Source organism: Myotis daubentonii, chromosome X (genome assembly GCF_963259705.1).
Source record: "Myotis daubentonii chromosome X, mMyoDau2.1, whole genome shotgun sequence".
Lineage (NCBI taxonomy): Eukaryota > Metazoa > Chordata > Mammalia > Chiroptera > Vespertilionidae > Myotis > Myotis daubentonii.
Genome location: NC_081861.1, coordinates 49,387,139 through 49,399,540, shown reverse-complemented (window position 1 = coordinate 49,399,540; position 12,402 = coordinate 49,387,139). Strand labels below are relative to the sequence as shown.

Genomic DNA, 12,402 nt, shown 5'->3' with positions numbered 1-12,402 from the left:
CTCTATCCACTGAGCCAAACTGGTTAGGGCTGGATGTGATCATGCTTTGATGAGTTAAATAGTAATATAAAAATTAAAGCTGCTATTGTTCTTCCTAATTATCATCATAAGCTAATTTCTCTACTACTTATAAAACCAAGGCTAAAGTTTGGCACTTAGGGCTCCATGGAGTCAAAGGTATGGTTGACACAAACACATCCATTGTCTAATTCTTAGTAGTGCATTTCTTCCAAGCAACAGTCTTACTAGCCCTTTAAGAAAGAAGAGAATGCAGTTCATTATTAGTAGAACTGTTATCATTGCAATGATATGACAGGTTGATTATGTTTCTGATGTTCACAGAACATTGAGAATGACTATGAGGCTATGAGGCAGGGCTTCCAGCCAACGCACCTTTTGCCTTTTTACCTGGACACACCTTGCAGCACTTTCCATCTATTTTTTGAGGGTACTTGCAGGGGTATCGGTTGGGGCAGTGAATTTTCTTACACTCTTGTTTGGTGACATTACAAGTACACAACACACACTCCACAATGCCAAATGCCCGGAGGTTAGGGTGCCAGGATTCACCATGAGAATAGGTCTTTCCGTTGGAAACACACACTGGAAGAGAACACAATACTGGAAATTAAAGGTTAGGGAGTTAAAATGGGCCCCTGTGCTCAAAACCCAAGCCCTGAACCCCTTAAGACATCAAGCATCTTTAGTTCTTTACATGGCCATAGAGATACATTTACAGGGCAGCCTCTTCCAAATAAACACACCTTGGGCCTTGTTCTACCATCAGCAACTATTCAGGTTCTTCAGCAGTAGCCTTTGGATGCTCACAAGTGCCTGGCTGTCAATAAGTAAATGTTTTTTAAAATGTGGGAATGAATGAAAGCAAAGTTCTATCTGTTCTGGGTATCTGATAAGGAACCTAGTAGAATGTAGTTTTAATGGCTGCAGTTTCATAGATAATATGGCCCAAGTGCATGTGCTTCTTGGCATGAAAATTTCCCCCAGAGATTTACCACCCAGGGAAGCTAGATGCAAAAACTACTGCTCTTCCCAATAGGCCATGCCCCCCACCCTCGAATCCTGAAGCAAATCCATTCACAATAACAAATGCTATGAGTCCGATCCACCAACACTAATGTCTACGGAGCCTAATGGTACTGGGCTTGGAAGGAAGGTGCTAAGACAAGATTGGGAGAAAAAGGACCCACACCAACCAGGTAAGTGGTGAAAGGTAGCCTTTTTTGCCTGTAAACTTCAGGCAGTGGCCTCTGACCCTTGCCTCATAGTGGTTGTAGATATTAGGCGGGAGTGAATCACTGCCTGCCCTAGGTATATCCTTGGTGGTCTCACATTTGTTGAGTGGGAAGTGAAGTCACTGGTTCCATGTTTTCTGAGGGGCCTTGCAAGAGCCAGCATCTGGGCTGTAGGCTGAGGAGCCTATAAAGGGGAGGGGTCACAGGAGCATCCTTCAATGCAATACAACCAAAACTTATCCAGCTCCTAATGTGAGGCATGGAGCTAGGATCCAGGATGAGGACTGTACAGGGCTGTTAATAGAAAGGTCTGAGAATGAGTTGTCTCCCTTTTTGAGAATACTGAGACATTTTGGAGATTTCAAGCCATGGCTGGGATTGGGTGTGTTTCTCATTCTTACCATCACCTCATCATACTCAGGGAGACCTGTCGGCATCCCAATCAACAGGATGGGTTGTATCACTTAAGGCAGGGCTAGGGTGGGAGAAATAACCCCATTTGGGGCGTTTCTAGGAATTGACTGATTTGGCTGCAAGACAATGGCCTCAGAAGAATGAATCATTGGGCTATTTCTTTCTCATCAAGTCCACTGGGTCACATTAGGAAATATGAATGATGCTGGTTATCTTTTCCTGTCCTTTGCAAGAGCTGTTAGAGTACTAGCCACTCCAACAGGGCAATCTATGTAAATATTTCCAAGAACCTCTAAGAACCTAAATCAGAGAAATTCCCAACCTTACAGTAAGATAAAATAAGGACCTGATATCTGAACCCTCAGGCTCTGGGCTGTAGGTAGAATCACATGACAAGACAGGAAAGATGTGTTATTCTCTTTCCTCCCCAGACAGTGATACTCCATTCTAGACAATTCAATCAAGTGGGTACACTGTTTGCTTTAAGAAAATTTAGGATGGACTCACATTCAAGATGGTGGAGTCTTTCCTGTCACTTCTTTTCTTTCACTTTACGAAGGGATCAAGTATATGTATCTCAGAGGAGCACATAGTTAGCAGGAGAGCTAAGAAAAGTGCAGGCAGGACTTCCAGTGTTGTTCCCTCTGCCTTAAACTTTTGGACTAAGGAAACAATCTAGACTGGATGAGGGCCTATACTCTGAAGTGAAATAGGGTGGGGTTAATTCTCCAGAAGGAAACACAGCCTTCTCCTCGCCAAAAAATTCTCAAGATAATTTTGAATATATCCATCTGGGGCCTTGGTAGTTGGGGGTGGGGGGCAAGTGATTCTACAGTGAACTGTAATAGAAAGGTCAGAAAAGAACTGCTGCAACCAAATCAATTGGAGGGGGGAATGAATAAATATGAACCAGCTGGGGCTTTTGTAGGACATGGAGAAAATCAAGGGGTGAGCCTCTTCCCTGAAAATGAAGAGGCCTATAGAAATTATGGGATTTAGGATTTTCAAAGTCCATTTCCCCACAGGTTTTTTAAGATTTTGAAATACTTTCAGAGCAAATGGAATCTACCGGAGGCAATTCAGTGTTAAGAATCAAACTGCATCTTTACCTAACTCCTCATTTCAGAAATTCATATCAAAATTCCTTAGGATTTAAAAATAATAAATTTCAAACCAAACCCTGATCAATAATAAATATTTCCAATTCTTCTAATATATCACCATTTTTAATTAAGAGTTTTATTTTGCAGGTTTTTCTTTTAAGCTTCTTAGTTTCAAAAGGAATTTAATTTTTTTATCTGAAATCTGAAATTTTTATCTAACTAGTAACAGATGTGATCAACTAGCCCTGGCTTGACTAGTTTTTTTGAGATTTATAGTAGGAGTTCTTTGTAACAGATTGTTTTTCATACATGTTATTCAATCATTTGTTTTAATAATTTATTACTTTTAACCCATTCAGAGAACTGCCTTTGATTTGTTTTTTCCTTTAAAGGAAACAAAACATGTTTATGGTTTCATAAAAAGGAACCAGCTGAGCTCTTGCTCAGAAGAACTGGTTGACACAATGCCTAAAAAAGTAAGGAGCAGTCAATTGTTTGAATTTCTCCTCTCCCCACCCCCACTACTGTGGGTGTGGAGGCCAGAGAACTCTGTGCAGGAAGGAATGGGCCTTGGATGTGTATGGGTGCCTGCTGTAGCCAGCTGGCTGGCTGGCTGAGTGGGCTGCAGGTCGGTGTTAATCTGATCAGTCCTCCTGGTCCTAAGCCAGGAGGTTTCTGGATTTTTCTCACTGGATTACTCATTTTTAAGGAAAATCTCTTCATATAAGGTAGAATTTCTGAGCATGGGTCCTGGGAAATGTATCTTTCACAAGAGCCTCAGGAGACTCAGGTGCATTGAGGTGAGAGATTTGCTATTTCTAAGGTATGGAGAAGAGCTTCAAAAGCATTTGGCACTTACTACCTTTGAATAATGGGTCTCCTACTTACAAATGAACAGACTCTCATTCTGCTAAAGATCCAATGAACTTTCCCAAATGTAATTTAACCCCTAGGGGCAACTGAGAAATGCTGTAGGCTGCATTAGGTTCATTGTTTTCTCGCCTTTTGTTCTAAATAATGACAGATACACCTAAAATATTAGCTATACTCTTAGGGCTATACTTAGGGAAATCTTGTGTCCTCTGGAGTTACTTGTCCATACTCAATTTGTAGACTTGATAGTGAATGATCCACATGTGAATGTATGATATGCATGGGAGCAAAGGCCCTTTCCCAGCTTGAGCCCTCCAAAGACCAGGGCTGCTGAAGCCCTAATGTGGAGGTAGTACAAAACAAACATGCCCCTTACCTTGTCCATGCTTGTGTTTGTTATTGATGACAATCTGCACAATGGTACCAGAGGCTTGCTGGGAATCCATAAGAGCTCCCCGGTGACTTCTGGCCCCAGTAAAGCGGGGTAGGCCTCCAGCCTGTCGGCTTGGTGGAGGGTCATAGTGAGAGCGGTGGTAAGAATGTCTCTGTAAAATGACAAGGACAAATTCAGTTCCTCAAATCCACCAATGAAAAGGCAGAAATAGCCTTACATCCATTAGAGGGAATTTAATCATTGTGTAGTGATGAGCTCTGATCTAAACTGCACATCTGCCTGGCCAGTGTGGCTCAGAAGTTGAGTGTTGACCTATGAACCAGCAGGTCACACGGGTTGTGGAATTGATCCCCAGTGGGGGTCTGGGGGTGTGCAGGAGGCAGCTGATGAATGATTCTCTCTCATCCTTGATGTTTCTATCTCTCACTCCCTCTCCCATCCTCTCTGAAATCAATAAAATATAGAGGCCTGGTGCACAGATTCATGTACCAGTGGGGTCCCTCAGCCTGGTCTGCAGGCATTGAGCTGAACCTAGCTCTCCAACATCCCCCAAGGAGTCTTGGATTGCGAGAGGGCACAGGCCAGGCCAAGGGACTCCACTGGTGCACTATCAGGGCCAGGGAGGGACTGCAGGAGGGCTCTAGGGCATGTCTGGCTCATCTTTCCCAGTCCTGATTGGCTGGACCCCAGCTATCCTACCGGTTGGGGCATCTGCCCCCTGGTGGTCAGTGTGCATCATAGCGACTGGTCAAAAGGTCAAACGGTCAGACACTTAGCATATTAGGCTTTTATATATACAGATATTTTTTAAAAAGTTAAATCCTTAATAAAAATAAACTGCACATCTACCCACACCAAGAAAAAAATAAGGACATAAAGTAAATCAGCACTGGCAGCATGCTGAGATCTCTCTCTCTCTGTTTCTCTCTCTCGCTCTCTCTCTCTCTCTCTCATCCTCACCCAAAGACATGCTTATTGATATTAGAGAAAAAGAGAGAGAGAGAGGGACAGAGAGACAGAAGGAAACATTGATCTGTTGCCTCCCATAAATCCAACTTTAGTATGTGCCTTGACCAGGAATTGAACCCGCAACCTTTTGGTGTACGAGACAATGCTTCAACCAACTGAGCCATACCAGCCAGGGCTTTTCTCTCTTCTTATGGAAGATTGGACTAGATTCACCTACAAACTCCTGAGGGAGCAAACAGCCCAAAAGGGTAAAGTATTCTTCTTGCTCATAAAACTTTCACATTTAGGGTTAAGAGTTAAGCCTGAAACACAAGGCAGGATGTGGCAGAGGCCACAGGACAAGTATAAAATACTGTGCAGATTATGATAAAAGAGAGAGCTTTTCTTTGGGGAGGCTTTGTGATCTGGGTCATGAAGAATGGATATACTTCTTTTGGGCAGAGTTGGTGAGGAGTATTGCAGGCAGAGGTTTCCAAGTTGACAAGGTGCAGCACAGAACACAGAGTCCATACAAGGGAACAGTTGAAGGATAACATCCCAGAAGCGGGCTGGCGCTAGATCATGGAGAACTTTAAATGCCAGGCTAAGGAGTGAGGGCTCTGTTTGGTAGGCAACAGAGGTGATGGTATGGGAGCCCTTTGAGGGATGTTTTTAAAAGCAGAGTAATAATTAAAACTGTGTTTCCAATCATTGAATCCTGAAAATGCATAAGGTGAACTGGATAGAAGGAAGAGATGGGAGTCAAGTACAGTCCAGATAAGTGTACAGACTCGAGACTAAACGTAGGTAATGGCATGAGATCATCGATCAGTGCACAGATAGTGTATATATTTTATAGATAACGAATTAACACTGCATACCAGTAATAGGGTTCAGCTTTGCAGAGGCAATGACTTTGTTTAGTTAACTGCTATATTTTCCATACCTAAAATAGTGTCTAGCATCTAGAAGGTGCTCATAAAAAAACTTGAATGAATGAATGAAAGCTTAGAGTCTTGTAGCGCAAATAATGCAACCATTGCTCTATCATGTTATCCACCTCTGTCCAAGAAGCTGAGGTAGAGGACGGAAGAGGATGACATGAATGAAGAATAGAACCTAAGGCTTAAAGCCAAATAACAGTGTTTTAGAGATAATTATTATGGATAAAGGAGGAGAGACCCATTAAAAGTTTTTGCAGGCAATTGAAAAGGAAGATCCTTATATGTAGTGATAGAGATAGCAGGGAACTTTGAGAAGATAGTTATGGGTCCTGTGATCCTGCCCTCCCATAAAACATTTAATACAGTTATGTCCTATAAGCACACATGTTGCAAATTTAGCTTTTGGAATTATTATCACTCTTTTGGAAAGGGGGCTTTCGTGGGAGAAGGGGCAAGTGAACAGGGGCTGGAGCTAGAGAAAGAGAATATTATTCCCTCTAAGAAGAGCCCAACCTGGTGCATTCCTGTAAAAATGCACACAAATAAGAATGTGTATCCATTTATTATCATTCACACAGATAGGATACTCAGTGTAAATATTTTTCAACTCCACAATGGCTCATACGTCTTTTTCTACCATAATCACATTTCAGAAAGGCCATTACAGATTGTTCTGTCCTTTTTGGAGTTTGGCAACGTTTTGCCAAAGGAACACAGAGAGGACTTTTGATTATGGGTGTCCTACTGATGCTAAAAGGAGGGAGGTTGACAGGACTAGAATTTGAGAGGGAAGGTCGCTGACCCAGGATAAGCTGTAAGCACAAGAAGTTCTCTGATTCATGGGGGTGAGCACAAAATGAAAAGCTGTTCTTTAGTACCAGGGACTTAGACCCTAGACATATGATAATGGTAGAAAAATGATTCAAGACAAAACAAAAGTTCAGAAACCAGTCAACCCCCCTACCCCAACCACCTCATCTTATGTAAGTCTTGTGTTTTACAGACAGAGAAACTGAGGCCAGGGAGTAGAGGGATTTTGTTCAAGGTGACCATGAAGGTTGAGGTTTTACTAGTATAGCTTGCGGGAGAGTGGGAGTGAGTGGGAGTGAGGGGAAGGAGAAAGGAAGAAGTACAGGAGGAGGAAGAGGAAGAAGAGGAATAGAAGGTGGGAGAGATAATGTCTGGTCAAGCTCATTGTGCCACAAATATTTTGATAAAAACTGGTCTGAAGAGAAGTTCTTTCCAATATAGAAATGTTCACAACTACATATACCACTGGTTTCCACTTCAGCTGCACACAGAATCACCTGGGGAGCTGTAAAATTACTGATGCCTGAGTCCCACCTCAGGGAGTCCATGGAATTGGTCTGGGGGTAAGACCTAGGCATCAGGATTTTTATGTACTTCTCAACCCCTTGGACTTTAATTTGAAGCCATGTTTGAGAATCACTGACAGAAAAGATCTTTTGTTTTAGTCTGGGAATGAGGGTGGTGATGTGTGATTTTGATTTAAGAGTAATGGCTCTTTTAGAGTTGTTGCCCTAATCTTGTAACTTATAGCAAGGAAGAAAAAAGTATTAATGCCTTGGAGTTGTAAGTGAAATTGAAACATCTTTTTTTAAAAATATATTTTATTGATTTTTTACAGTGAGGAAGGGAGAGGGATAGAGAGTTAGAAACATCGATGAGAGAGAAACATTGATCAGCTGCCTCCTGCACACCCCCTACTGGGGATGTGCCCGCAACCAAGCTACATGCCCTTGATTGGAATGGAACCTGGGACCTTTCAGTCTGCAGGCCAACGCTCTATCCACTGAGCCAAACTGGTTAGGGCCAAATTGAAACATCTTGAAAACCAACTATGACTAGGCTGCTTGAAAGAGCAGGCCAAAATGGACAAAAACCAAATGATTTCATTTATATGTGGAATATAAAACAAAATAGTAACAAACAAAACAAAAGAAAAGAAAAACAAAGTCATACAGACAACAGAATGGTGGTTACTATAGGAGAAGGGGAGTGGGGGGAGGTGAAATGGGGTCAAATATATGGTAATGGATGGAAACTAGGCTTTTAGAGGTGAGCATATTATAATGCATACAAGTATCAAATTATAATGTTGTACAACTGAAATTTATACAATGCTATTTAGCAATGTTACCTCAATAAAACATAAATTAAAAAACTAGTTAGGAAAGAAGAACAAAGTAAGTGGGATCTCAATACCAGATATTAAGTTTATTACAAAGCCACTGTTCTCAAAACAGCCTGGTACTGGCACAAGAACAGACATATAGATCAATGGACTAGAATAGAGAACCCAGAAATCGACCCAAACCACTATGCCCAATTAATATTTGACAAAGGAGGCATGAACATACAATGAAGTTAAGACAGCCTCCTCAATAAATGGTGTTGGGAAAATTGGAAAGATACATGCAAAAAAATGAAAATAGACCACCAACTTACACCATACACAAAAATAAACTCAAAATGGATAAAGGACTTAAACATAAGACAAGAAACCATAAAAATACTAGAGGAATCCATAGGCAGCAAAATCTCAGACATATGCCGAAGCAATTTCTTCACCCATACTGCTCCTAGGGCAATGGAAACTAAAGAGAAAATAAACAAATGGAACTACATCAAAATAAAAGCTTTTGCATAGCAAAGGAAACCATCTACAAAACAATAAGAAAGCCCACTGCACGGGAGAACATATTTGCAAATGTTATCATCGATAAGGGTTTAATCTCCAACATTTACAGGGAACGCATACAACCTAACAAAAGGAAGATAGAAAACCTGATCAAAAAATGGGCAACGGACCTAAATAGATACTTTTCAAAAGAAGACAGAAGGAAGGCCAAGGGATATATAAAAACATGCTCAAAGTCACTAATTATCTGAGAGAAGCAAATCAAAACGACAATGAGGTACCATCTCACACCTGTCAGAATGGCTATCATCAACAAATGAACAAACGACAAGTGCTGGCAAGGATACGGAGAAAAAGGAACCCTCATGCACCGCTGGTGGGAATGCAAACTGGTGCAGCCACTGTGAAGAACAGTATGGAGTTTCCTCAAAAAATTAAAAACGGAACTCTCATTTGACCCAGTGATCCCACTTCTAGGAATATATCCCAAGAAGCTAAAAACACCAATCAGAAAGGATATATGCACCCCTATGTTCATAGCAGCACAATTCACCATAGCTAAGATTTGGAAACAGCCTAAGTGCCCATCAGCCAGATGAGTTGATTAAAAAAAACTGTGGTACATCTACACAATAGAATATTATGCTGCAGTATAAAAGAAGGAATTTTTACCATTTGCAACAGCATGGGTGGAACTGGAGAGCATTATGCTAAGTGAAATAAGCCAGTCAGGGAAAGATAAATATCACATGATCTCACTCATTTATGGAATATAATGAACAACATAAACTGATGAACAAAAACAGATCCAGAGACAGAGAAACATCGATCAGACTGTCAAACCTCAGAGGGAAAGTAGGGGAGGGTGGGGGTAAGGGGGAGACATCAACCAAAGGACTTGTATGCATGCATATAAGCCTAACTAATGGACACAGACAACAGGGGGGTGAGGGCATGAGTGGGGTGGTTGGGGGGTAATGGGGGGATGAGGACACATATGTAATACCTTAATCAATAAAGAAATTTAAAAAAAAATCTAGTTAGGTAGAAATGACCATATAGGTATGCTTTTTTCAAAATCACTTTTAATTTAAAAACATTCAACTACTGTTTACTTTCAAATTAGTTTGTATTGGTTTCAGGTTTGCTATGTTTTGTTGTATTCTGCTCAATATTTGATTTACTGACTTGAAGGACTGATATATTAGGCTTTTAACATGGCTCTTACACGGTTATTTTCTTTTATTCTAATCCTCACCTGAGGGTATGTTTAGAGAGAGGAAGGGAGAGAGAGAAACATCAATGTGAGAGTGAAAAATCCGTTGGTTGCCTCCTGTAAATGTTCCAACTGGGGATCGAACCTGCACAAGGTATGTGCCCTGACTGGGAATCGAAGGCACAACCTTTTGGTGTACGGAATGATGCTCCAACCAACTGAGCCACCTGGCCAGGACCACAGTTCTTTTCTGGTGTTGGAAAATTCCCATCAATGTAGCAGTTCCCCAGGAATTTCTACCTTATTTGTTCTAAGATCTATAGATAGGGGCGATTTTTTTTTTGTTAATAGCAACTTTATTTTCCCTGGTCCAAAATAATTGTAATAATGGTATGATACATTTCCCCCTAAATTTACAATAATGAAGGTTATACATAAATTATATAGGTCACAAATTTTCTATAAGGTTTTACTGGTGAAGACACAAAAGTTCTAAGAGTTCAGAAAGGGGAAATGCCTTTATAGTTATTTATGATCCTATACTAGATTTTTGCAAGATGTTACTATTGGGGGAAACTGGGTAAAGCACACATAATCTCTCTGTATTAGCTCTTACAATTGCAGGTGAATCTAGAGTTATGTCAAAATAACACGTTTACTTTTAAAATGCCTTCAAAAAGTATTATAATCCACACATTATATTTCTCCTCACTAGTAAGTAGGACTAGTCCTGTTTGAGAGACACTTAGGCCAATTTCCTTCCTAAACCGTTGTTCTGACAATGTGAATGAGACATGGATTTTTACATTTCATATTGTTTCTATCCCAAACTCTTTCACTTTTCTAATGGTAAATCTATGAGTAATATATTGGGGGAAAATTGGAGTTTGGCTGTTGTCCAAAACAAAAGTAATGCATGCTTTCATGTTTTGGCTTTCCACCCTGCACCTACCTCCACCCCGCACCACACATACATTTCCCCCATGGTACTAGGACCAGTTAAAATGAAATTATGATCCAGAAATAAGACACAAACTGTTTCAGGTTTTTACAAAGGTGTCTTAATTAAAACACTGGTTCTCTTTCCTGTGCACTTTGTAAAACTTGGTAAACTGATGTTTTTTACCCAACTCAACAAAATAAACTATTCATCTCTGTTTCTGTTGAACTGAGGTTTTGAGGGTCCCTCTAAATGGGACAGTCTACTAAAAATCTAACAAATTAGAACTGTTGTTAAGGCTGCCTCCCCCAGCCCCTTCATGTAGAAATTGCAAAGGTTATTCAGAAGGGATTCTCCCACCTTCCATTTTTTTACTAGTAAAGAACAAACAACTTTGAAGAATTTCTCTCTGATTTGGGACAAATTTCTGTGCATTAATATTAATAAAGAGTTCCCCTCTGGCCCTTTCTGGGTGGCTCAATTGGTTGGAGTGTCCCAAACACCAAAAGGTTGTGGGTTCAATTTCCAGTCGGGGCACATACCTAGGTTGTGGGTTCCATCTCCATTGGGGCATGTACAGGAGGCAACCAAATGTTTTTCTCTCACATCGATGTTTCTCTGTGTCTCTCCCTCCTCTTCCCTCTCTCTCTAAATCAATAAACATATCCTCAGGTGAAGATTTTAAAAAAAGTTTTCCTCTGCCCCAACACACTCTCATTTCACTCCATCTTTCACTCCCATTGATTTAATAGGTATTTATTGGGTGACTACTATGTGCTACATACATAATTTTCCATTACTACAGATGCTATTTATTATTCAAATCATATCACAAATATCTATATCTTTTAGAACAAAGGAAAATATCTATATATATTAAACCCTAAGCGACCGGTTGACCTTCTGACCAGTCACTATGATGTGCACTGACCTCCAGGGGGCAAACACTCAATGCAGGAGTTGCCCCCTGGTGGTCAGTGTGTTCCCACAGCTGTAGTACTGCTCAGCTGACCAACAGGCTCCAGATGCCAGGTGCCAGATGCTGGGCTCATGGCTGGTGAGCGTGCAACTGTGGCGACACTATAGCAGCAGGAGCCTCTCCTACCTCTGCAGCAACACTATGAAGCTGTGGCAGAGGCAGCCACTACAGGGCTGGGATGAGCGGGAGTGGCACGGCGCTCGACCTGGGCTCAGGCTCCTCCCAGGCTGCCTGCCACTTCATGCACTACTACATCCCTCGGGGGATGTCGGACTGCCAGTTTCAGCCTGACCCCTGCAGCCTGCAGGCCGAAACTGGCAGTCCGAAATCCCCCGAGGGGTCCCAGATTGCGAGAGGGCATAGGCCAGGCTGAGGGACCCCACTGGTGTACAAATCCATGCACCGGGACTCTAGTTTATTTATAATAAAATGGAAGTATCTGGACATTTTGGTCTACCAGGCCCAAATGTTTGTTTCTAGAGTTAAGTCTTGAACTCCTTTGAAAGTGAATAACTATTTCAAGGTGCTGCATACTATACCTGACCTCTTTTGCTACAGAAAGTACTGGATTAAGTCTAGGCCTATCACCAGTAGTCTAGGAAGAACACCAAGGCTGAAAGGCAAAGGATTGAGTTGAGGACAGCATAAGAAGTCAAGAAGAAAGGCTAATTAATGG

At 41.4% G+C, this 12,402-nt stretch overlaps 1 protein-coding gene across 5 annotated transcripts in view; it reads right to left on the bottom strand.

Moving 5' to 3' along the window:
* Nucleotides 1-12,402, bottom strand: part of CHRDL1 (chordin like 1) — a 212,419-nt gene that overhangs the window by 14,198 nt on the left and 185,819 nt on the right. For 3 of the 5 annotated variants that reach the window (XM_059678466.1, XM_059678467.1, XM_059678470.1), the window contains exons 8-9: nt 4,020-4,188; nt 394-603 (exon numbers count right to left, since the gene is read on the bottom strand). In XM_059678466.1, the coding sequence (XP_059534449.1) occupies nt 394-603; nt 4,020-4,188 (379 nt within the window). The remainder of the gene's footprint in view (nt 1-393; nt 604-4,019; nt 4,189-12,402) is intronic. The other 2 variants (XM_059678468.1, XM_059678469.1) reach the window with 1 other exon arrangement.